Source organism: Choloepus didactylus (genome assembly GCF_015220235.1).
Source record: "Choloepus didactylus isolate mChoDid1 chromosome 11 unlocalized genomic scaffold, mChoDid1.pri SUPER_11_unloc2, whole genome shotgun sequence".
Lineage (NCBI taxonomy): Eukaryota > Metazoa > Chordata > Mammalia > Pilosa > Megalonychidae > Choloepus > Choloepus didactylus.
In genome coordinates, this window is record NW_023637579.1 from 2,869,644 (window position 1) to 2,897,419 (window position 27,776).

The following is a 27,776-nucleotide window of genomic DNA, read 5'->3' on the forward strand; positions in this document are numbered from 1 at the left end:
TCACATTGTCACCCCTCATAAGTTACATTTTTATATGAAGAATGTCATTTTGAAATGCAATCTGGAAGCAAGCAGATGCCTTTTATAAAAGCAAATCCATTTCTGGTGTTTTGCATTCCAGCTGCATTAGCAAATAACACTTTGCTACAAAAATGATATTCCTATGGGTGGATTCCTATACAAGTTTCCCTATATTAACTAAAATATTACTGATGACTAAAGACACTACTGTATTGATCACATAGCATTTCTTCAGTGTGTAAATTTTCTGATGTGTTTAAAGTTTAAAACTATGGTTGAAATCTGTTTCATATTCAATACTTGTAGTGTGACTTGTCTCATTCCATCTAAGGTGAGAATACTGACTGAATGCTTCCCTAAACTGATGACATTCATAGGTTTCCTCTCAAGTTTGAATAATTTCATGTTACCTAAATTTAGAAAAATTAATGTGTCCCCATACAGATGACATTCTTATGGCTTCTGTCTACTGTGCATTCTCTCATGTTGCCTGAGGGCAGAAGTATGCGCAAAAGTGTCCTACATAGATGACATTCATGGGTTTTCTCTGCAGACTAAGTTCTCTCATGTTGTCTGAGGGTAAAACAATGACTGAAGGACTTCCCACATGTAGGGCAGTCATAAGGTTTCTCTTCAGCTGTTTGTTCTCTCATGTTCTGTAAGATTAGAATATTGAAGATTTTCCCACATACATGGCATTCATAGGTTTCTCTCCAGTGTGCATTCTCTAATATTAATAATTGAAGGCATGTGTGGAATTCATAGGGTTTCTCTCCAGCATGCATTCTCTCATGTTTAAGATAAGAATATTGAACTAAGGATTTATCACATGCACGGCACTCATTGGGATTCTTTAGTGTGTTCTCTTATGTTGCCTAAGGGTAAAAAAATCAATGAAAGCTTTCCTGCATGTATTGCATTCATAGAGTTTCTCTCCAGTGTGAGTTCTCTCATGATGTTGAAGACTAGAAGGTCGAGTGAAGGCTTTCCCACACAGATTACATCCATAGGGTTTTTCTCCAGTGTGAGTTCTCTCATGTTGCCTCAGGGCATATATATCAATGAAGGATTTCCCACATCTATGGCATTCATAGGGTTTCTCACCAGTGTGAGTTCTCTCATGTCGTTTAAGGGTAGAACAATCTTTGAAGGCTTTCCCACATGTATGGCATTCATAGGGTTTCTCTCCAGTGTGAGTTCTCTCATGTCGTTTAAGGGTAGAGCAATCTTTGAAGGCTTTCCCACATATATGACATTCATAGGGTTTCTCTCCAGTGTGAGTTCTCTCATGTCGTTTAAGGGCAGAACAACTATTGAAGGCTTTCCTGCATATATGGCACTTATACGGTTTTTCTCCAGTGTGTGTTCTCTCATGTTGGCTAAGATGAGGATAATGACTGAAGGTTTCTCCACATAGATAACATTCGGGGCATTCCTCTCCAGTGTGTGTTCTCTCATGATGTCTAAGATAATAAGATTGACTGAAGGCTTTCCCACATATATGGCATTCATAAGGTTTCTCTCCAGCGTGTGTTCTCTCATGTCGTTTAAGATGAGAATACTGGCTGAAGGTTTTCCTACATAGATGGCATTCATAGGGTTTCTCTCCAGTGTGTGTTCTCTCATGTTGCCTAACATTAGAATATCGGCTGAAGGTTTTCCCACATAGATGGCATTCATAGGGTTTCTCTCCAGTGTGTGTTCTCTCATGTACTCTAAGGATAGAAAAATAAATGAAAGCTTTCCCACATGTATTGCATTCATAAGGTTTATCTCCAGAGTGAGTACTATCATTTTGTTGTTGACTAGAAGATTGACTGATGGCTCTTCCAGACAGGTTACATTCATCAGGGTTCTCTCCAGTGTTTGTTTTCTCATGTTGTCGAAAGTCAGTAAATCCAATGAATGCGTTCCCACATAGAAAGCACTTGTATGGTTTATCTTCAGTTTGAGTTCTATTGTATTCTTTGTGGCCAGCATATTTAATAAAGACTGTAGCATTTTGATGGCATTCATAGGATTTACCTCTAGTGTGACTCTGCTTATGTTTATTAAAAGGCTGATCACTGAAGACTTTTCCAAGTGGTCTGCTTAAAGATGGTTTCTTTCTCATGGGAATTGATGCATGTTGAGTCACTGTGGATCTGAGGGTGGAATCTTCATGCAAGTAATCACATGTAAAGGAATTCTTCTGAGTGTCAGATATCTGTTGTGGGGAATTAGACAAGAGAGGGTCAAGCATTTGTCCATATACATACATTACTTAATTTCCCTACATATAAATTGACTAATCCCTCAGCAAAAGTCTCCAATTAAAATCTTTCCCATTTGTCTCTCATACACATTACTCACCTTCTGCATGGACATTTTTTCTAATATGCCATCCCAACTGCACAACTATCCAATTTTGCATCTCATGATGTTTCAAAGTTTATATATGTAAACCATTCTATGCCTTCATCTTTGATAACAACTCAGAGTTTGGGATTCAGTCTAATATTTCCCTAAATTCAAACCATCACAGATTTTTGCTAGATTAGCTTTTTTTAATAAACAGTGATATGAGTAGCCCTTTTTGAAGTTTTATTGAGATTGTTCACATACCCTACAATCCTCCAAAGATCCAAAGTGCACAGTCAATTGCCCATGGTACAATCATACAGCTATGCATCCAACATCAAAATGATTTTTTTTTAATTTTTAGAACATTTTCATTACTCCAGAAAAGAAATAAAGACAAAGGAAAACTCAAATCCTCCCATACCCCTCATCACCCCCCTTCCACTGTTGACTCATAGTATTGGTATAGTACTTCTGTCACTGTTGAAGAAGGAATGTTAAAATACTACCAACTGTAGTACATAGTTTGCAATAGGTATATTTTCCCCATTACATCCCTCTATTGTTCACTTATAGTCATACTGTCATACATTTGTTCTCATTCAGGGAAGAGAATTCTAATATTTGTACAATTAATCATGGTCATAGTCCACAAGATTCACTGTTTTATACATTCCCATATTTTAACCTCCAACTTTCCTTCTGTGACATACATGACTCTCAGCTTCCCCTTTCCACCACATTCACACATCATTCAGCACCGTTATTCTCAGAATAAAGTGCTACCATCACCTCTGTCCATTTCCAAACACTTAAGTTCAACCAGGTTAAACATTTTGCTTATAATAAGCAACACTCTTCATTTTTTAGCCTCATTCTACACCTTCGTAACATATTTCATGTGTATGAGTTTACATATAATAGTTAGTTCATATCAGTGAGACCATGCAGTATTTCTCCTTATGTGCCTGATATATTTCACTCAGTATAGTGTCCTCAAGGTTTCTTCATCAACACTTTTTAAGACAGTTTTGGCCTCCCTCCATACACTCTGTCCTAAGTGAACAATTGATGGTTCCTGATATAAGCATGCATTTATGCATTCTCCACCATCAACACTATCTATATAAGGACATCTCCATTTCTTCCATAAAGGAGGAAGAGTCAAAGAAGTACAGAGACAAATAAAATAATATCATGACAGCTAAAATGCAAGAAAAGACAGAAGTAAACAAAAGTAGAAAAAGAGTCACACAATACCAACAATGTCAAGACTCCTAAAACCTTCCATTAAGTCCCCCTCTTATATGAATTTAGCTTTGGTATATTGCCTTTGTTACATTAAGGGAAGCATAATACAATATTTCTGTTAAGTATAGTTTCCAGTTTACACTGATTGTACTCTCTTCCCAATAACACCTGTTTCTAACAACGTGCAAGGCTGACATTCATTTGTTCTTCCTCATGTAAAAACATATTTGTAAATTTTATCAAAATTGTTGAGCACTCTAGGTTTCACTGAATTATGTTGTCCCAGTCTTTATCTTTCTTCTTTCCTTCTGGGGTTCCACATGATCCTAACCTACCTCTTCCAACCATACTCACAGTCATCTTTGTTCAGTGTACTTACATTGCTGTTCTACTGTGCTGGTTTGGACGTATTATGTCCCCAAAAATGCCATTAACTTTGATGCAGTATTGAGTGGGCAGGAAATGTATTGGTGTTGATTGGATTGGAGACTTTTGACTGGATGTTTCTGTGGAGATGTGATCACTCAACAGAGGGTGAGAACTTTTATTCGATAATTCCATGGAGGTGCGGCCCTACCCATTAAGCATGGGCCTTGATTAGTTTACTGGAACACTATATAAGCTCAGACAGAAGGAACAGGCTTGCTACAGCCAAGAGGGACACTTTGAAGTATGCACAGAAGAAGAGAGAGTGGCTGCAGATAAGAGACAGTTTGAAGATGTCTGCTGAAAGCAGACTCTTGTGATGGAGAATCTAAGGAAGTGCAAACACCCCAAGAGCAACTGAGAGTGACATTTTGAATAAGAGCTGCAGCCAAGAGAGGAATGTCCTGGGAGAAAGCCATTTTGAAAGAACTTGGAGCAGACACCATCCATGTGCCTTCCCAGCTAACAGAGGTTTTCCAGCTGCCAATGGCCTTTCTCCAGTGAAGGTACCCTTTGTTGATGGACTTTATGGCCTTAAGACTGTCACTGTGTAGCCAAATAAATTCTCTTTTATAAAAGCCAACTGATTTCTCATGTTTTGCATTCCAGCAGCAATAGCAAATCAGAACAGTTACCATCACCAAAAACTGTGTTCCAAAGCTCTCACTCTTTTTTCCTATCTGTCTGCAGTGCTCCATTTAGTATTTCCTGTAGAGAAGGTATCTTGTTCACAAACTCTCTCATTGTCTGTCAGAGGATATTTTAAACTCTCCCTCATGTTTGAAGGATGGTTTTCCTGGATATAGGATTCTTGTTTGGTGGTTTTTCTTTCAGTGTCTTAAATATATCACACAACTTTCTGGCCTCCATGGTTTCTATTGAGAAATCCACACAGTCTTATCAAGGTTCTCTTGCATGCGATGGAACACTTTTCTCTTGCTGCTTTCTGGAATCTCTTTGATGTTTGATAACCTGATTAAGTGTCTTGGCATAGGAATATTCAGATCTGTTTGGGGTACAGGGCTGCTTTGATCTGTAATTTTATGTCTTTCATAAGACATGGGAAATATTCATTATTTATTATTGCTTCTGCCCCTTTTCCCTTCTCTTTATCTGGGACACTGACAAAATGTATATTCATGTGCTTCATGTCATCATTCAAATCCCTGAGATTTTGCTCATATTTTCCCATTCTTTTCCCTGTTCTTTTGTGTAAGATTTCAGGTGTCTTGTTCTTGATTTCATGAGTGTTTTTTTCTGCCTCTTGAGATCTGCTGTTGTATGTTTCCATTGTGTTTTTCATCTCTTGTGCTGTGCCCTTCATTTCCATATATTCTGCCAGCTGTTTTTATAAACTTTTGATTTCTACTTTACATTTGCCTGTTTTCTTATATCCTTCATCTCTTTTGTCATATCTTCCCTGAACCCAATGATTTGGTTTTTGAACTGATTTAGCCTATTTCTTTGAAAAATTTTGACTGTTTCATTAAAGTGAAAGAATATCTCAATTGTATCTTGAAGTGTTTTTTCCTTTGAATGGGCCATATCTTCATTTCAGAATGGGGTTATATTCAGTTTCAAGTGTTCCTGAGGGAGTATCTTAGAAGGATGACTAGACTCTCCTCTGAGGCCTCTAGCCACTGTGCTTTTTCTCACCTGCCTATTAGGTGGAACCTGACACCCTGTCACACCCGACTGCTGCAAGGTGTGGCACCAGTATTTTCTGTTTTGGCTGTTTCCCCCAGGCTCTGGGGTCTGAATTCTGAAAAGAAGACCAGCACTATAGGTAGGCCCAACCTCCTTCCTCTTAGTGAAGATATGCCCCTTAGAAAGGTATCTTCTGCACATGAACTTCTCCTTTGTCTCTCTGACTCTGTTATCTCCAACCCAGACTGGGTCAGAGTGCTGGGAAATGAAAATGACTGAGGTTCTCTCCACTGAGCCACTCAGGTTCAGAGAAGGGAAAAATTCCCCTATCATAGCCAGTCCATGGACCCCAGTTTTTCCCACCACTCAGAGCACCTGGTCTTCTGGGCTCCCTTTCAAAGGACTTTAAGGTCAGTAATCTCTAAAAGCCTCCGTCTGCTTGTTAATGTTTTGTCTATGTTTGTTACTTGTATTAAACGGTCCATATTTGTTAATTAAAACTCCAGTTGGAGCTGGGCTGAGCTATGTTTGTTTGCTCTGGGACTCCTGCTTTCTCCTACAGTGAGGTCTTATACCCAGGCTCCGTCTGGTTCTGCAGTTTTTACTAAAAGATTTTATGCTGTGATCTCAGCCATTCCACCCAATCCAGGTTGGTGTATGGTGTGTGGACTGAGATGGTTGTCCCCCAGCAGTTGCTCCAGATTATGTACTAGTTCCTTGTTATTTATTAGTTGTTCCAGGTGACCAACTACATTCCACTCTTCTCTATACCATCATCTTCCCCCTACCCCCAGACTTCTGGATTAGCTTTTAACATTAACTACAGCTAGGTGATTGTACTGAATTCTTCATTTATTCAATCTCCAGGTATTTATTTGGAAAACTAGAGTTCACACCAATGAAGCTTACCAATGAGGTGTCCTCAGAATGGTCCTTCCTGTAGATAAGTTGCATTAATATCATCTCTTGCTTTTTACAGGCAATTTTCATGCCTATAATTATTTGGGGAAAAACATACATTGTTACAGTAGCTTTATGGGAATAAAAACATTTCAAGTCCAAAATACCCCTGTCACTATGTTTCAAACATTGAAACTTGGATGAGAAATAATATCAAATTAAGGAATACTATAGGCAGAAGAAAACATTATAGGAAATTGAAAATCAGGGAAGAGTTTTAGGATTGAAATATGAGAAAAATAAAAAGAAGTTGGGATATCAGGGAGGTAAAAAGAGGGAAAATCTAGCAAAAGTTAAGACATGGAGAAGATTCACTGAAAGTTTAGTTCTAATAGTACAAAAATATTCCCTTTGCAAAGTCAAAGACACTTGAGTAGAGCTTGATAAGTTTATAGAATAATGACCATATATGAAGAAAACTTCCCCAATATCCTCACCTACATTTCAGAAATCATAACTGAATTAAGGAAACGTGAAGTTGATATTTTCAAGGACTTACTCACAAAGCCCTTCCACTACTGACGCACAGGTTGCTAGTACTCACCTGGGCTATGGTTTTGGAGAAATTCCATTCCTTCTCTCCACACTACATCTCCCTTTGCCAACTGGGAAAACATATTTGATTTGCAGACCTCACATCCTGTTTGTAGGAAAAAAGATAGCTGGAATTTGAGTTAAGTATTAGTAGTGTATTTTCAAGTCCATGGCAGGCTACCAAAGAAAAGGGTAAACAATGGAGATTAATAAGGCAAAATATATGTAAGTATACTTGAATACAGAACATTGACAATATTTCACTAGCAAAGGGTAACTCTTGACCTTGTTCTCATTATAGTGGGGACCTCTGGTTGTTGCTGCCCATGCTCAAGTTCAAAGAGAGACAGCAGAATCCTCCAAATTCCAAATGGGGAGAAATTGTTTCCACAGTAGATTATTTTCAAAAACAACCCAGTAAGTGTAAACTCCACAGAAACAACCTAAATTATAAGTGGAACATGAGATATGTGGTATTTTTTACTATGGTGTAAAACTTTGGCATCGCCCTTAGAGCAGAAAAATTTCAAAAAGTATAGTCCCTTATTCATCCATTCAAAAACTATTCACTGACTTCCCAGCATTGCTTTGATGCTGTAGACTGGGATTCAAAAAAAACCTTAAGTTGTGGTCAAGAAATTTAAATTCTATGGGGTGAATTTGATGTGAGTAAAGAGTAAGAAAACATATTTCAGTTAGTTGGTTTAAATCATTATAAAATAATGTAAAATAATTTAAATGTATTTACAATACAAAATATAAACATATAAAGAATATAAAAAGGTTATACAACAATATGGGGAAGCTGACAGGTACCTGAAATAAAAAAAAGATATATTACAGATAATAGCTACACAGGTAGATAGTAGATAGATTAGATGATTGATAGACATATATAAATCATAGGTAAATTTCCAGAGACTCACCCACTGAGACCAGATGACTGATATTCTCCAGCATCACTTCTCTGAACAGCTTTCTTTGGGATGTGTCTAGAAAAGCCCACTCCTCCTGGTTGAAGTCGACAGCTACATCTTTGAAGGACATTAACTCCTAACATATCACAGAAATTTGTGTTCATACAAGGCCATCCTTTACAAAGTCATGAGTCTGATACTCAAAATGACAGCACTGCAGAAACAGAGACTGTGTATATAAAGCTGAAAATGTGTTTGAAGGTCCAGTAAAGGCAATCTCAATGCTCATCTGCCATCTGCCTTTCAGATACATTCAGAAACACAAACACTTTAAATACATACAACTGCACTGTAAAGGATTATTACATGACATTTGGGGTGACATAAACCTGGAAATTTCCCAAAAGACTTGACATAATGACTTTCTGAGGCTGATTATGATAATTGCTCTAGAGAATCCATTAACTAAAATATTTCCCACCAATTTCAGGTAAAACTATAGTCACCATAAAGCAAGAAATATCCATGATATATCATTTGTAAAAATTGACTAAAGTTACATTATTCCTGAATTGGATGACCTTACTTTCCTCTCATTTATAACACTGTTTAACATTATGTTATGCATTTGAACAGATCTAATGTGTTAATGTATGAAGCACTTTCTACCTAAATTCAATTCACTGGTCTAATTATTAGTGTAGCAGGAACTTTGGAGCAATATTTAGAATTCTGCAGAACTGAAAAGGTTTCATAAAGAACTCTGGATCAATAAGTGCTGTCTCCCTCAATTCTACATTAACTCAGTTGTTCATGATAATGTTAACTACAGTTGGTGCATGATCACAGGTCAGAGAATGTTGAGACAGTTGTATTGAAAAATGGGCCTAGTCTGACCATTCCTGTGGTAGAAGACCTCCCATTCTCAAGTATTCCTAAGGAAACAATACTTCTTACACATTGCATCTAATTGTAAAATTTGAATAAAGCTGATTTAGAAAAGTTAATTGGGAACAATATTTGTAAGGAAAATTTTAGTTTTCTACATTTCAAAAACTGTGTAAATATATTCTATCAACACTTTAAGAAAATAAAATTGGGGAAAATAAATAAATGATTCCTCATTTACTTTTATTTCTAAACCTTCTCCAGTGCTTGGGTCAACAATGCCCAGTCTTATACCCCAGCACATGTAGAGCTGGATTAACTGAAAGCACCTGTTGAAACATCAGCCTCCCACTGACTGTTAAATTCTACCCTTACTCATCTCTATCTCCTATGTTCACTGCATGCCTAAGCCAACTTCAGGCACTAACATGATCCATGAAAGCATTACTTCTCCAATGGGGCCATAGTTTGGTTAAGGAAAAGAAAACACTGCTAATCTCTTAAAAGAATATACAAACTTCATGGAGTCTGGAACAAACTATTGTAATGTTTGGAAGGTTACTTACTGATGAACCCAAACTTACCATAACTATTCTAGAGTCTGGAATACTGAAGCTCAGATCTTTGACTAGTTCATAAATGGACTCAGAATGTTTATGCTAATAGGAGAAACCTCCCCATCTCTTGGCAACAATAGTGTAACTTCAGGTAAAGAACTCCCTACTCACCTGTGGTTTCATTGTTAATAGCTCAGCTGACAGCTATCTTCCTTTGGATTTTCACTCAACAACCAGACAGGCAGTAGGTGAGCAAAGCTGAGAAAAGAGATAGAAGCCTTCAGACTCAAGTCTTGACCACAATTCCCAGACCCAGCTGTCATGAATCCCAAACCTTTCACCTTGGAGTAAACCCAGTCCAATCAATATGAACATAAAGTATGCTCCAAGAGAAACAGGGGGAGGTTTCTTCTCTCCCAGTGTCAAGACATAAGATGTCCTGGCTTCTCTAGCAAATAATGAAGATATGAATACCTTCATTTTACAACTAAGTACGTGAAAACTACTGAGTGTTCTGTATTAATTATTCCATGGTGTTCAGGAACTTTTAATAATTCTCTTTCCAAAACATAGGAATTCCTGACTCATGCCTCATATGGAATTAGGTGTTCACCATCAGAGAAAGCAGTCTGGAATTCCTCAGATATAATCATGTTTCACTGATGCACTAGCACTGGTTCTCCAATATCCATCCCTGTCCTCTGGACTCACTCCCTCCCTGCTCCAGCCTGCAAATGTTCTTCTGGGTTCACTTGCCCTAAATCATCTTGGTTCTTTTACATGTGATGTATACAATGTAAGAGTCTCTACACTAAATTCTAGATCTCACTCCAATGGATTTGGATATCAACCAATGAACTTTATTGTTAATTATGGGGTAGACTTATTCAAGGTCTTCATCAGTTTGGAGGATCAATGGCTCCCGTCATACAAACCTTTTTTTTAATTTCTTATTCTTATTCTGATTCTTTCTGGCATAAAGAAAATGTTCAAAACTAGATTGGGGTGATGAATGCACAACTATATTATGGTACTGTGAACAGTTGATTGTACACCATGGATGACTATGGTATGTGAATATATCTCAATAAAAAGATGGGGTAGTATGAAGCTCTGTGAATCAGTCCCTCCACCAAAGAAACTATCATACTGATAGGAACTAATTGAATCAATTACTTTGAAAATCAAGTCTTGTGGAACATGGTACAACATGCAGCAAAGAGCAAGAGGATGATATTGGTAAATTGTAATAAATACCAATGTCTCAACATTCCTTCAGTAGCTACCATCCCTGTTATCCCAGCCACATGACAAGCAGCAATGGGGCATGGAGTTTGGCCTCCTATTGGTGCCATGGTGGGTGTTCTAGTTTCCTAATGCTGCAGAACACAAAACACCGGAGATGGATAGGCTTCTATAAAATGGGGGTTTATTTCACTACACAGTTACAGTCTTAAGGTCACAAAATGTCCAAGGTAACACCTCAGCAATCGGGTACCTTCACCAGAGGATGGCCAATGGCATCTGGAAAACCTCTGCTAGCTAGGAAGGCAGCTGGCATCTGCTCCAAAACTCTGGCCTCAAAATGGCTTTCTCCCAGGACGTTCCTCTCCAGCAAGCTTGCTCCTCCTCAAAACATCACTCACAGCTGAACTGAGCTCCCTCTCTTTGAGTCAGCTCATTTATATGGCTCCACTGATCAAGGCCCACCCTGAATGGGTGGGGCCATGCCTCCATGGGACCATCTCATCAAAATCATCACACACAGCTGGGTGGGGCACACTCCAAGCAAATCCAACCAGCACCAAAACGTCTGCCCCACAAGACTACAAAGACAATGGCATTTGGGGGACACAATACATTCAAACCGGCACAGTGGGACACAAAGATACAGTCCTCCAAAACTTGGGGGTGTGTTTTCTGATCATAGATCTGTTCCTTTGACCATGTACTTCAGATTGCTGTGGCTCAGCTCTGAAGTTGCCATTGTTCCAACCCCACTCAGAAAAAGCAGCAGAGGAATTTTAAAGACAGTAACCTTCCTTAAAACTACAGAAAACAGTTACAGGGCTGCAGTAACCAGGCAAGTGCTGAATCAAGAAAACACAGCTTCAAAAGCCATAGAAAATGCTCCTGGCCCAGTTGCTGGTCCCCCACCCTCATCCCCTCCACAAGGCAAAGTACAGCTAATTTGCATTTGCATTGTGGGTTCCAGGATCTGTTTCACAGGGCGAAGAGTGGTCCCTGTGTGCACACAGGGGTGCACATATGTCAGTACCAATCCTTCAAGGAGAAGTCTGAAAGACTGAGTCTGGAAATATGTCTTGTGCATATTCTCAAAATTTGTCCTGAGACCAGAGAAGCTCTATGCAGATAGCTGGGATAGTGTGAGAAACAATTAAGTTGAAGCAGCCTGGAGGAAAGGATAACCTGCATTAAGTAACACAAGACAGCACCCAGGAGGGGGAGGAGGTCTATTTCAAAAGCAGAAGTGGGGGCATTCATTTAAACCCCTGTAAACCGTAAATGGGGAATTCCTATGCCATCTAGGAAGCCCAAGCCCAGGAAAAGCAGCAGATTCCCCAGCTCCAGCTCCACCCAGTCTCAGATATGACAGAGGACCATACACTTCCCATTTGCCTTGGGCTGAGCTTATTTTCCGAAGGAGACCATTAGCCAAAGCAGAGCCAATTTGCAGAAAGGGAAAGGTGATTTTGGCCTAGGTTTATTTGTGTTAATTAGCTCCTAGCAATCAAGATAATCTTATATCACTAGCTAGGTACAAACTTAAGGAACAGACAGCTAAGAAACTAAATCTCCAAGTTAACATCTTAAATTATTAAAATGTACAGTGTGTAACATAAAATTGTAAGACAAAGAAACAGGAAATGATGGGTCACCTGAAGGCAAAATATAAAAATCCCAAAACCATCCCAAAAGACCAGACTTTGGACTTACTGGAGAGACTTTAAAATCTTCAGTATGTTCAAAGAGATAAAGGAAAACAGAGAAAAAACTAAAGGATATGAGGAAACATAAAAGGAAAAGTAAGAAAGAACAGGCAGCACCTAAGAGATATGTGGGACACAATCAAGTGTAACAATGAATAGATTAGGGGAGTAACAAAAGAGAAGAAAGTGGTAGAAGGAATATTCAAAGAAATAATAGCACAAAACTATGCAAGTTTAACAAAGGACATGAAATATGAGAGTCAAGAATCTCAACAAACTTCATACAGGATCAATTCAATGATAACTATACTCAGACATATAGTAATCACAATGTCTAGTGCCAAGGTCAAGGAGATATCCTGAAACTGGAAGAGAAAAGCAACAAGTTATCTACAAGGGAATCACAATAAAATTAACTTCCAATTTATGTTCAGAAACCATGAACACAAGAATGCAGTAGTATGAAATACTTAAAGTGCTGAAAGAAAACAATTTCAAACCAAGAATTCTATATCTAGCAAGGCTTCCTTTCTTGCTGAGGGAGAGAGTAAGACATTCCCAGATAAAAGGAGCTAATTACCACTAGATCTATCCTAACATGAAGACTAAAGGGAGTTCTTCAGCCTGAAAGGAAAACCACTGGACAGTGGACCAAAGCAGCATAAAGCTCTGATAAAGGTAATATTATGGGTAATTGCAAATACCAGTACTATAGTATTGTATTTTTTTGTTATATAACTCCACTTATTTCTTACAGGTGCTAAGATGAAAATTCATAAAAAACAATGACAAATTGTTTTGGCTGTACAATGTACATGGATATAACCTGTAAAAAGTACAAAATGTGGGGAGGGTAATGTTTGCATAGTATTCTATATAAGTTGGTATTTAATCAAATATAATTGGCATATATTCAGGATACTGAATTTCAACCCAACAGCAACAGAAAGGAAAACAAATGAAAAAAAGATTTCCAGAAGGAAATGAGACTCAAAATGATACAATACAAAAAAAATCAGACATATGGAAATAGGCAGAACAGAAGAATTGAGGGTGAAAAGACACAAGACATGAAGACAAAATAGCAAAACAGCAAAATAAAGTACTTCATTATCAGTAGTTATTTTCAATGTAAATAGATTCACTCTACAGCCAAAAGGAAGAGATTAAGAGGAGTAAAAAAAACATCAAAACTATATGTTCTATACAAGCAACTCTACTTAAATTCAAAGATGTAACTATGTTGAAAGTGAAAGGATGGAAAAAAATACATGCCATGAAAGTCACAATCAAAAGAGAACTGGGGTAGCTGTATGAATATCAGATGAAATAGATTATAAGTCAGAAACCATTACAAGGGACAAAGGGGGCCATTAAATACTGATGAAGGGGAAAAGCTAACAAGGAGACCTAACAATGATAAATGTATATGCATCTAACAGCACAGCCTCCAAATATATGATGCAAATATTGACAGACTTGAAGGCAGAAGTAGATGGTTTTGTATTAACAGTAGGAGATTTCAATACATCACTTTCAATAAGAGTCCATCCATCCATAAATTAATAAAAACTATCAGATACATACATGCAATGGGATATGATTCAGCCATACAAAGGACTGAAGTTCTGATTCATTCAATACAGATGAACCTTGAAGACTCCATGTGGAGAGAAATAAGCTAGACAGAAAAGGATAAATGTACAATCTCCCTGATATGAACTAATTTTATTTCAGAGTCAGGAACTAAAACTTAGAAAACAAAACAAAAAACAACACTATATAACAGTGAGCCTTATTGTAAATGATGGACTATAGTTCATAGTACAGTTATATAAATGTCCTCTTAATTTGTAATAAATGTACTACATTAATGCAAGGGGTTAATATGGTAGCATCTGGGAGCTCTATATTTTATGATTTTCCTATAAACCTATAACATCTCTAAAAAAAAATGAGGATGGCTGAAGAAGGAATCAGTGAACTTGAAGATAAGAGCTGAAATCTGCCAGTCTGAGGAGCAGAAAGAAGAAAAAATGAAAAGTGAACAGAGCCCAATGAACTTATGGGACAATGTGATGGACTGGCACTGGATGTACCCCAGAAAAATGTTCTTAAATCTAATCCATTCCTGTGGCTGTGGACCCATTATGAGCATAACCTTTTTATGAGGTTATTCAGTTAAGGTGTGACCCACCGCATTCAGGGTGGGTCTTAATCTTCTTGTAGAGTGCTTTACAAACAGAATATTAAAGGGAGAGAAAGAGAGAGAATGAGAGTGAATGAGAGTCAGAAGTTGAAATAAATGAAAGAAAAGGGAGAGACACGCTGATGCTGCCATGCACCTTACCAAGTGGCACAGATGCAAGGATCACCAGCAGCCAGTCTTCAGAAAGAAACAGCACCTTCATGAGGCCTTGATTTGGACTTTTTCATGACCTCAAAACTGTAAGCTTCTAAGCTAATACATTCCCATTGTTTAAGGTGAATCATTTCATGGTATTTGCTTTAAGCAACCTAGGAAACTAAAACAGATTTTGGTACCAAGAGTGGGGCTCTACTATTGTGAATGCCAAAATGCAGAAATTTTGGAGTTGGGTAATGGGTAGAGGCTGCAATTGTAAAATTGTTGATTAAAAAAAAAGGATTATATTGCTTTGAAGAGACTGTTGATAGAAATATGGATGCTAAAGGTACTTCTGATGAGGACTATGATGGAAGTGATGCATGTGTTATTGGACACTGGAGGAAAAGTGCTCCTTAGTTTAAAATAGCAGAGAACCTGGTGAAATTGGACTGTGATATTGGGTGGATGACAGCACTTAAAAGTGATGCAAGTCCATATTTAGCTGAAGAGGTTTCCAACCTAAGTGTGGAGAATGCAGACTGATTTCTGCTTGGAACTTACAGTAAAATGTGAGAGGAAAGGAATGAGCTGAGAACTGAACTACTGGGATCAAAGAAACCAGAAACTGATGAGTTGAAAAATAATAAGTCTGGGAAAGGAAAGTTCCCAGAGAATAGTGCTCAATGTAAGGGTTTAACTGAACATGGATCCAGTCAGCCATTTCAGTGAAATCAGGATTGGAGGTGCAGCTATACAGTAAGGATCTATGGAAAATCCTAGAGTCTGATGGATTGGACCCTTGTGTATTAAACACAAAACCAACAAGTTTTAGGGGAGATCTGTTTGAATGGAACCACTGAGAACATGGACTGCCAGACTGGATTAAAAGGGCCAGAAAAGGACAGACTGAAGGAAGTATCACTTCAAGGGTAGAACACTATATATTTTTTAAAAGGGTCAATTCATCAAGAAAACATAACAATCATAAATGTTTATGCACCAAACAAGAGTGCCACAAAATTAATGAGGTGAACACCAACAACACTGAAAGGAGAAGTAGATACCTCTACAATAATAGTGGGAGACTTCAATACACCAATCTCATCAATGGACAGAACACCTAGACAGAAGATTAATAAGGAAAGAGATGTTGAATTCTATGATAAATGAACTAGACTTAACAGATGTTTATAAAACACTCAAACCCATAATGGCAGGATACACATTTTTCTCAAGTGCTCATGTAACATTCTCTAGGATAGACCACATGTTAGGCCACAAAGCAAGTCTCAACAAATTTAAAAATACTGATATTATACAAAACACTTTCTAAGATCATAATGTAATGAAGCTGGAAATAAACAACAGGAAGAAAATTGTAAAGTTCACAAATATATGGAGACTGAAAAACAATCTTAGAAAATCAGTGGGCAAAGGAAGACATTACAAGAGAAATCAGTAAATACCTTGAGGCAAATGATAATGGACACACAACATATCAAAACTTATGGGATGTAGCAAAAGTGGTGCTGAGAGGGAAATTTATTGCCCTAAATGCCTATATTAAAAGAGAAGAGAGAACAAAAATTGAGGAACAAACTGTTTGCCTGAAGGAACTAGAGAAAGAACAGCAAAGTACCCCCAAAGCAAACAGAAGGAAAGAAATAAAAAAGATTAGAGCAGAAATAAATGAAATTGAGAACAGGAAAACAATAGAGAGAATCAACAAAACCAGAAGTTGTTTCTTGGAGAAAATCAATAAAATTGATGGAACTCTAGCTAGCCTAACAACAACAAAAAAAAGTGGATGCAAATAAATTCAATCAGAAATGGGAAAGGGGACAGAATTATGGACCCTACAGAAATAAAGGAGATAATGAGAAGATACTACAAGCAACTATATGATAATAAACTAGACTACTTAGATTAAATGGGCAACTTCCTAAAATGCATAAACAACCAACATTGACTCGAGAAGAAACAGACAACTTCAACAAAACAATTTCTAGTAAAGAGACTGAGTCAGTCATTGAAATGCTCCCAAAAAAGAAAAGCCCAGGACCTAATGACTTCACATGTGAATTCTACCAAGCATTCAAGAAAGAATGTGTACCCATCCTGCTCAAACTCTGCAAAGAAACTGAAGAGGAGGGAAAGCTACCAAAGTCATTTTATGAAGCCAACATCACCCAAATACCAAAATCAGACATATTACAAAACAATAAAATTATACACCAATCTCTTTAATCAGTATAGATGCAAAAATCCCCCAACAAAGTACTCACAAATTGAATCCAGCAACACATTAACAGAATTATACACCATGACCAGGTGGGGTTTATTCCAGGTATGCAAGGCTGGTTCAACACAGGAAAATCAATTAAATGTAATTCACCACATCAATAAATCAAAGTGGAAGAAACATATGATAATCTCAATGGATTCAGAAAGGCATTTGACAAAATTCAACATCCTTTCTTGATGAAAACACTTCAAAGGATAGGAATAGAAGGAAACTTTCTCAATATGATAAAGGCAATATATAAAAAACCCACAGCTAAGTATACTCAATGGGGAAAGATTGAAAGTTTTCACTCTAAGATCAGGAACAAGACAGGGATGCTGGTGTTCTAGCCAGAACAATTCGGCAAGAAAAACAAAAGGCAGCCAAACTGGAGAGGAAGAAGTAAAACTTTCACTATTTGCAGATGAAATGGGTTTGTATATAGAAATCCAGAAAAATCTATAGCAAAGCTACTAGAACTAATCAATGAATACAGCAAAGTGACAGGCTATAAGATCAACATGCAAACATTTGTAGTGTTCTTATAAACAACTAATGTGCAACAGGAGGAAGAAATCAAGAAAAAAATTCCATTTACAATAGCAACCAAAAGAATCATTTATTCAGGAATAAATTTATCAAAGATCACAAAAGATTTATATACTGAAAACTACAGGAAACTAAAAGAAATCAAACAGGACCTAAAAAACTGGAAGACTAAATATAATTAAGATGTCAACTCTACCTAAACTGATTTTATATATATATTAAATGCAATACCAGTTAAAATACCAACAAGTTACTTTGCAGAAATAGAAAAACCAATAGCCACATTTATTTGGAAGGGCAAGGTGCCCTGAATAACCAAGAATATCTTGAGAAAGAGAAACAAAGTGGGCAGTCTCACACTACCTAACTTTGAAGCATATTACAAAGCTACAGTGGTCAAAATATCATTATACTGGCATAAGGTTAAATATATCAACCAATGGAATCAAATTGAGTGTTTAGATACAGATGCTCCAATCTATGGACAAGTGATCTTTGATGAGGCAGTCAGGTCAAAGCAACTGAGAGGAGCCTCTTCAAAAAATGGTGTTTAGATGGATATCCATTTCCAAAAGAATGAAAGATGACTCCTATTGAACACCTTATATAAAAATTAACTTGAAATGGATCAAAGACCTAAACATTAGCTCTAACACCATAAGACTCTTAGAAGAAAATGTAGGGCAATTTCTTAAAGATCTTGTGATAGGAGGTGGTTTCCTAGACTTTACACTCAAAGAGTGAGCAACCAAAGAACAAATAGACAAACGGGATCTCTTCAAAATTAAACACTTTTGTACATCAAAGGACTTTGTCAGAAATGTAAAAAGGCAGCCTACAAAATGGGAGATAATATTTGGAAACTGCATACCAGATAAGTGTTTGATATCCTGAATATATAAAGTGGTCCAACAAATCAAAAACAGAATGACAAACAAACCAATTAAAAAATGGGTAAAAGACATGGACAGACACTTTTCTGAAGAGGAAATACAAATGGCTAAAAAACAAAAAAAATGCTCAACTTCATTGGCTATTAAGGAAATGCAAATCAAAACCACAATGAGATATCATCTCACACCTAGCAGAATGGCCATTATCCATAAAACAGAAAATTACAAGTGCTGGAGAGGATATGGAGAAAGAGGCACACTTATTCACTGTTGGAATGTAGAATTGTGCAACCGCTCTGGAGAACAGCATGGCAGTTCCTCAGGAAGCTAAGTATAGATTTACCATATGGCCCAGGTACTCCATTACTAGGTACATACTCAGAGGAACTGAAAGTTAACATGAATGGACATTTGAAAATGAATGTTTATTGTGGTATTATTCACAATAACCAAGAAATGGAAACAGCCCAAAAGTCCATCAATAAATGAGTGGATAAAAAACTGTGATGATGGAATATTATGCAGGTGTAAGACAGAACAAAGACATGGAACATATATTAACATGGATGAACCTTGAGGACATTATGTTGAGCAAAGTTAGCCAGAAACAAAAGGACAAATACTGTAGGGTCTCACTAATATGAACTAACATTCATGAGCAAATTTGAGATTTCAAAGCTGAATAACACAGGCTATCAGGAGATAGAAAAATGGTAGAGACTGGGTGTTTGATGCTGAAGGACTATGGAATGTTCAGCAGGATTGACTGTATAGATTCAGAAATAGCATAATACTGTGTGATGGTAGCACAATATTGTAAGAGCACTGAACAAAGATGTCCATGAGTAAAGCTGAAAGAGGTGGTCCAGGGGCATGTATGACACCTGAGGTAAAAATAGTTTATAAAGACTGGGACTGTCTAACTTAGCAAAAACTGGAGTGGTCAATGATTGTGACTAAATGTAAAAACATAAAAATGTTCTTGCATGTGGGAGAACAAGTGAATGTCAACAATGCAAAGTGTTGAAAAGGGGATGGTATTTGGGGGAAACAACATAATCAAAGCAAACTGGAGTCATGGTCAACTTGTAATATGCTTCCATTAACTGTAACAAAAGCAGTATACCAAAGCTAAATGTGAATGAGAGGGGGATATAAGGGAGGGATATGGGATTCTTGGTATTGGTATTGTTGTCTGACCTATTATATTGTACTGTATGATATTTTATTTTTATTATCTATTTTATTATTTGTTTAAAAAATTAAAAAAAATTTCTTGGTAACCAATATGTTCAGGTGCTGTGGTGATAAATACACAACTATATGATGATACTGTGAACTACAGTTTGTATACTGTGGATAATTGCATGGTATGTGAATATAGCTCTACAACATTGTAGAAAGAACCATAAATAGGGATAAAAGTGATGAAGAAAACATGGAGAGAGGGATGTATGTATTTACTGTTGGTGAGGAGGCAGAATGGTATAGCCTTTCTGGAGGACAGTGTTATGGTTCCACAAGAAACTAAGTATGTGGGTGCCTTAAGTTCCTGCAACCTCATTAGGGGGCATACATTTGGAAGATCAGGAGAGCAGGGACATAAATGGACATTTGCACACTGGTGTTTATGGAGGCAGTATATATGATTTGCAATGGGTGGACGTGGCCTAAAGTTACATCAACTGAGGAACAGAATGGTGAACTGTGGTGTGTACATGCAATGGAACACTGAGCAACAGCAAGGAGTGAAACTGTGAGACATGCAATGCAACAAGGTGAATGGATCCTGTAGACATTTTGAGTGAACTATGCCAGAAACAAAGGCAAACACTATAATGCCTCACCAATATGGACTAACTACAATGTGTAAACTCAGAATTGAATCTTAGAGCACAGCTTTTTAGGAGAATGCTTATCGTAATGGTCCCTAGATTGTAAGCTCTTACAGCAGTCACATCTATTCCTGACCTGTAATGGCTATCTTCAGGTTCAGAGATGCTGATCCCTTTGTGTATAACCTGATCAGTCCCTGGAACTGTGGGTATCTGTGTGACACCTGAAACTCAGAGCTAGAGCTTGGCAAATATGAATGTCAGTATTATTGCATATAGCAACTGTTTAAAAAGCTTCAAAAGAGTCCAGACTTCAATAAGAATGAAGCAGATCTAGTTAGGACTAGGACAAATCAGGCCAAAGGGCAAAGGATGATACTGTGTTTTAAAACTTCAAATTCCATGTGACAGCAAGAGAAGAGATGTTTATTTGGTGCAGGTTCTATATTTCCTAAACAATTTAACTCATACAGTTTGTTCAAATAACATAATTCCATGGAACTTTGAATACCAAGTGAGATATGGCAGTTTTGTATAAGTTAGTGTGAAATAATGATGCATCCCAAATAATTGCAGCAGAGAATAAAATTATATATGCAGCCCCCCCTCCCCCCCCAAGGAGCTGGGGGAAAATGCAAAAGTGTTTGACTTCCTAACCTGGATTGTTGCTAATGTTCTCACAAACATTGAAGGCTAGTGGTTTGGTATACCAAACCCTCTTTTTGGGGGCTTGCCCTCATGGAACTCATTACTGCAAAGGAGAGGCTAAACCTGCTTATAATTGTGCCCAGAAGTCTCAGCCCTGAGTACCTTTTGTTGCTCAGAAGTGACCCTCTCTTTGAAGTTAACACAACTCAGCAGGTTAACTCACTGCCCTCCTCTCTATGTGGGACCTGACTCCCAGCAGTGTAACTCTCCCTGGCAATGCAGAATTTGACTCCTGAGGATGAATCTGGACCTGACATCATGGGATTGAGAACATCTTTGTGACTAAAAGGGGGATGTGAAATGAAATGAAATAAAGTTTCAGTGGCTGAGAGGTTCCAAATGGAGTTGAGAGGTCACTCAGGTGGGCACTCTTATTCACTATATAGGTAACCCTTCTTAGGTTTTAATGTGTTGGAATAGCTAGAAGCAAATACCTGAAACTATCAAACTGCAACCCAGTTACTTTGACTCTTGAAGTTGATTGTATAACAATGTAGTTTACAAGAAGTGACAGTGAGATTGTGAAAGCCTAGTGGATCACACTTCCTTATCCAGTGTATGGATGGATGACTAGAAAAATGGGGACAAAAACTAAATGAAAAATATGGTGGGAAGCAATGCAGTTATTTTAGGTTATTTGTTTTTTCTTATTCTTTTGTTTTGGTATTGTTTGAAATGTTTTTTATTGTTTGTTTTTTTAATTTTTGACAAACTTAAAAAACAAACAAAAAAAAATTAGGGTGGGGGGATGTTTTGGGAGTTCTGTTTTTTTTATTTTTTATTCTTATTTTTACTTTTTCTGGTATAAAGAAAATGTCCAAAAATAGTTTGGGGTGATGAATGCACAACTATATGATGGTACTATGAACAGTTGGTTGTACACCATGGATGACTGTATGATATATGAATATCTCAATAAAACTGAATAAAACAAAACAGAGAGAATTAACCAAACCAGAGGTTGATTTTTAGAGAAAATCAATAAAACTGATGGACCCTTAGCTAGACTGACAGAGAAAAAGAGGATGAAATAAATAAAATCAGAAATGGAAGGGACGATGTTACAAACGATCCCACAGAAATAAAAGAAATCGTAAGAGGATACTATGAGCTACTGTATGCCAACAAACTAGAGCATTTAGATGAAGTAGGCAACTTCCTAGAAACAGATGGACAAACTACCCTGACAAAAGAATAGAAGACTTCAAAAAATGAATCACTAGAAAAGATACTGAGTCGGTAATGAAAAATCTCCTAGCAAAGAGAAGCTTAGGACAAGACGACTTCACAGGTGAACCCTAATAAGCTTTCCAGTAAGAACACCAGTCCTGCTCAAAGTCTTCCAAAAAATTGAGGGACTGCTATATGTCATTCTACATCACCATACTACCAAAGCCAGACAAAAATACTACAAGAAAAGAAAAGAAAACTTCAGATCAATCTATCTAATGAATATAGATGCAAAAATCCTCAACAAAACACTGGCAAACTGAATTCATTAGCACAGTAAAACAATGATACACCATGATAAAGTGGTTTTTATCCCTGGCAAGCAAGGGAGGTTCAATACAAGAAAATCAATTAATATTATATACCACATTAACAAATTGAAGAGAAAAAACCACAGAATCATCTCGATTGGTGCAGACAACACATTCAACAAATGAAACACCCTTTCTAGATAAAAACACTTGGAAAGATAGGAACTCAAGGAAATTTCCTCAACACGATAAAAGGCATATATGAAAAACCCACAGCTAACATCATACTCAATGGGGAGATTGAAAGCCTTCTCTCTAAGATCTGGAACAGGACAAGGATGTCCATTCTCACTATTGTTTTTCAACATTGTGCTGGTAATTCCAGTTGGAGCAATTTGGCAAGAAAAAGAAACAAAAGGCACCCAAGTTGGAAAGGAAGAAGTCAAACATTGTTCTTTGCAGATGACATGATCCTATACTTAGAAAATTCTGGAATAAAAAATGGAAGAAAGCAACTTGAGCTAATAAACAAGTTCAGCAAAGTAGCAAGATAAAAAATCAACACACAATAATCAATGGTGTTTCTATAAATTAGTAATGAGCTGAGGAGGTAAAGAAGAAAAAAATTCCATTTAGAAAGGCAAATAAAAGATTCAAATATCTAACAATAAACTCAACCAGGGATGAAAAGGATTTACACACAGAAAACTACAAAATATTGCTAAAAAAAATCAAAGAGGACATAAATAAATGGAAAGACATTCTGTGTTCATGGAGTGGAAGGCTAAATAAATGTTGATATGAGGTCAATTCTACACAAATTGATCTACCAAGTCAACATACTATCAACCTAAACCCCAACAGCTGGCTTTGGAGACCTAGAAAACCAATAATCAAATTTACCTGGAAGAGCAAGGTGCCCTGAAAAGCTAAAAACATCTTGAAAAAGAAAAATGAAGTTGGAAGTAGGTCTCACACATCCTGGCTTTAGAGCATATTAAAAAGCAACAGTGGTTCAAAACAGCAAGGTACTGGCCTAAGGATAGATATACTGGCCAATGGAATCAAACTGAAAGTTCAGAAAAGACCCTCTCATCTCCAGCCAAGTGATTTCTGATTAGGCAGTCAAAGATATCAAAGGACTTTGTCAAGAAAGTCTAGCAAAAAAGGCAGCCTATTCAATGGAAGAAAATATTCAGAAATTACTATCTGATAAGGGCTTAATATCCAGAATATATAAAGAAATCCTACAACTCAACCACAAAAAGGTGAACAACCTAATTTAAAAATGGGCAAAAGACATGGATAAACACATTTCTAAAGAGGAAATACAAATGGGTTTTCTTTTTTTATGTCTATTAGTTTTCATTTTGGGGCAATGAAAATGGTTGAAAACTGGCATGATGATTGCACAACTAGGTAATTATACTGTGAGACACTGATTGTATACTTTGGATGGAATATACAGTACATGCATATATCTCAATACAATCTGCAGGGATAAAATAGTCAAAACACATGAATAGACACTTGTCCAAAGAAGAAATACAAATGGCTAAAAAGCTTGTGAAAAAATGCTCAATGTAATTAGCTGTCAAGGAAATGCATATCAAAACCACAGTGAAATACTGTTTCACACATACCAAAATGGCAATTAACAAAATAACCAGAAAACTACAAGTGCTAGAAAGCATGTGGAGAAACAGGTACACTTATTCACTATTGGTGGGAATATAAAATGGTGCAGTCACTCTGAATGATGGTTTGATGATTCCTCAAAAGCTAAGAATAAGTTGTCATATGGTCCAGCAATCTTGTTACTAGGTATATACTTGGAAGAACTAAAAGCAGGACATGAATAGATGTTTGCACACCAATGTTTATAGCAGCATTATTCACAATTGCCAACAGATGAAAACAACCTAAAACAATGGATAAACAGACTGTGATATATACAAATGACGGAATATTGCACAGTAGTAAGAAGGAATGAAGTCATGATGCATGCAATAATGTGAATGAACCTCATGACATTATATTGAATGAAATAAGCCAGAAATAATAGAACAAATATTCTATGGCCTCACTAATATGAACTAACTATAATGAGCAAATTCTGGGAGTTAATTTCAACAGCATAGATTATCAGGAGATAGAAAGAGGATAGAAATTGGGCAATTGACTATTAAGGAATACAGAATATTTAATAAGGCTGAGTGTATAGGTTCAGAAATGCATAGCACAATACTGTGTGATAGTAGCACAATACTATAAATGTAATTATCAATAGAGCTGAGTGTGAGGACGGTTGAAAGAGGAAGACCAGGGTAGTGTATGTCACCAGAAGGAAAGCTATAGGAGAAAACGTGAACGCACAGGTTAGAGTTGTGGGGTAAGTTGGCCTTTCTATGCTCTCATTTCCACACTGTGAAGTGGGAACAATAAGAGGACCTACCTATTATTTAAGCTTATAACCCTTGATCCTGAGACCACCCCTAAGGATGACCATGAGTGGCAAATTTTATTGACATAATTTGTCAAGTTGCTTATCTTCTCTTTGCCTAAGTTTTCTCATCTACCAATGAGAATAATAATTATGATTATTTCCTAAGTAATATTTTGTGAAAAATAATGAGCTAGTACATTCTAAGTGCATAGAATTTTGTCTGATGTACATTAAGTTTTCACGCGATATTTATTTTGACCTGATAACCCTCCTATGCTTTCAAAGGAAAGGTTAACTCCCCTTTGGGAAGTTTTTATCAAATTAGAAAAATGCATGCAAACTGATAAGAACCATAAGGAAGAGTTGAACTAGCAACCCAACAGACCTATATACGAGCACCTTCAACCACCTAGAATATGAGCGATTGCTCACAATTTTTTTAATACCTACTATGTTTTTGAAATCTTAATGCATTATAATTAGAACAGCAATATCTCTTCAAATTAGTTTTCATTGACTGAATATCAAATAACATAATTAAAAACTTTTACCTGGTATTCTCGCGCGGGTGCTGCCAGCGCACTCTCCCCGCCCCACTGAAGACCAAGGGCGGCCAGGGTTTACCGGGGCCAGCGAGGCAGCCGCCGCGCCTCTGGGAAGCTCTCCGCCCTCAGGCCAGGTCAGCGACCAGCTCCCACCAGGAAAGAGGCGGCCTGCGGGAACGACGGACTCACGAGAGCTCAATTACGAGAGCCTGAGCAACGGACTCACTTAAGTAGCCGTCGCCATCTTACCTGCGTCACTGCCGCATGGAGTGCCCACGGCCGTTGCTCCCTTTGTGGTCTCACGCGATCTGAGAACCGGCGGGAGTTCCCGGGAATACGGAACTGTCGCGATAATACGGAACTGTCCCGGTAATAGGCCTTTCCTCGGGCACAGCGAAAGGAGGGAGAAACGCGCTTCCGGTGTTATCCGCTCTTGCCCGTGAGGCCAGAGGAATGGCTATCCCCTTCCCGGGTGGAAGGAGCCTACGGAGCCGCGGAAGCCCATCTCCCTAAACTATCACGATGAGGAAAGTAAAGAAAGAACCCCCATATTTCATCAATTTTAACGTGCATATTCTTTCTTTTTTAACGTGTCTAAAAAGTCAGGATGTGTCTAAATGAATGGTGTGTTCTTGCTAAATTTGGCAGCATTTTCTCTTTCCTAGTGACTCAGATCAAACACAGTAGGTAGAACTCCAACCCAGTTGATGGGGCCTGTGAAGCCAATCCGTCTTGGAGGGCCTGCAGGCAGAGTCCCCTTAGTCCCTGAACTTCTTTAAAAGGCTCAGTGCGGTCATCTGTGGTTTTGGGAAAGCTGCTCTGTGCAATTGCCATGTGGTGGACCCAGTCCCAAGCTTGGAATTCAGTTTTCCAACCCGGGCAAAGAGTCTCTGGAGAGACTTAAGATTTGAGAGAAAAGCCTTTTGTTGCTCTATTAAAATTTCTTTTACAGTTTTATTTTGAGTTAATAATTATTAGCGAATATCAGTGAATATGGAAACTACCACATGGTGATGCCACATGCATAAGTTTTCCTTCTCTAAAATATGCCAGTAGTTTTATGTTTTACATTTAGAGAAATGATCTATGCAATACGGGGGGGGGGTCTAACAGTTTTGTAACATATTAAGGCTCAATTTTAGTGTGTCAAATTGCCCTTTTCATGAAGCAAGGGAAGATTAATATTGGGTAGGAAGTTAAAGAATTCAGTTTTATTTCTTTTTATCCATGTTAAGGTCTGTGCATTCATGGGTAAGAAACTGTTAGAGAAAGGAGAATCTAACTGCAATTACTCTATGAATCTACAAGATCTATTAACTTGAGAATAATACCAAGTATGTATATTTTTCTTTTTAGTAACCACCTCTTAATTTTGGAGCAATACTCTTTATATTAATTTAAGGTGCATTTTTTTTACATTTTCTCTAGATATAGAGGTTTTTCTTCATGCTTGATTAAAGCATTTATTTTTTTCTTTCTAGGCTACATCTATGGAATATCTATAGGACATATCAAGATATTTTTTGTTGTTTTATTTTTCTTTTGTAGGTTATTTAGGGATGTTTTGGTTATTTGGAACTATTGTAGTCAAATATTTGACATCTAAAATCTTTGGCATTGCAGATGATGTGAGTACATTTTTTGCTTATACTTCAATGACTTGATATAAAATGAAACAATCTAATAATGAACTATTTGAGCTATTAAATGCTACTTTTTAAATCAAATTCTGGGATGAAGTCTGCCCACTTATTATTTTATCTATTTACTATAAAATAAACTAAATGTGACTCTGTGTAAGTATTCTCCAAATTGAATTTCTTGACACAATTACTTCATTTTATTGATTTTTCTATATAACAAAGATTTTTAAATTTTAAAGCAAAAAACCTTTAGACATTTGAGCACAATTTTAAGTGTATACAGCCATTTTTCTCTGGTTCTTTATAATTCATGTTTGTAATAGATAGACGCCATATTCAGAGCCTCTTAAACTGAAAATCATTTTATACTCCTCCTCTCTCTTTTTTGTTTTCTCCAAAGTTTTGGTCAGTTTTCATATAATTTTTATTTATAAGGCTTTATGTACAATGGGATTTCAAAAGAGCTTCAGTATTTTCCAATTTGATCCAAGTTGGTCTTATTCAGAGAAGACATTTTCACCCTTTGGAAAGTGAGTAAAAGAAAAAATGAAAT

At 37.1% G+C, this 27,776-nt stretch overlaps 2 protein-coding genes across 8 annotated transcripts in view; one reads left to right on the forward strand and one right to left on the reverse strand.

Moving 5' to 3' along the window:
• Nucleotides 1-25,842, reverse strand: LOC119524588 (zinc finger protein 596-like). 3 transcript variants are annotated; one of them, XM_037823311.1, is made up of 6 exons: nt 25,587-25,842; nt 9,713-9,799; nt 8,106-8,213; nt 7,190-7,285; nt 6,595-6,677; nt 1-2,227 (listed from the first exon to the last, which is right to left on the reverse strand). In XM_037823311.1, exons 3-6 carry the CDS (start codon nt 8,137-8,139, stop codon nt 875-877), a joined length of 1,566 nt encoding a protein of 521 aa, XP_037679239.1. In that variant the 5' UTR covers nt 8,140-8,213; nt 9,713-9,799; nt 25,587-25,842; the 3' UTR covers nt 1-874. The 3 variants fall into 3 exon arrangements, with proteins under 3 accessions (XP_037679239.1, XP_037679238.1, XP_037679240.1); XM_037823310.1 differs by having other exon boundaries at nt 8,106-8,232; XM_037823312.1 differs by lacking the exons at nt 6,595-6,677; nt 8,106-8,213; nt 9,713-9,799; nt 25,587-25,842 and having other exon boundaries at nt 7,190-7,275.
• The window catches only part of LOC119524586 (zinc finger protein 596-like), a 1,058,357-nt gene that overhangs the window by 655,675 nt on the left and 374,906 nt on the right, over nt 1-27,776 (forward strand). The gene's annotated exons all lie outside the window — the stretch shown is intronic.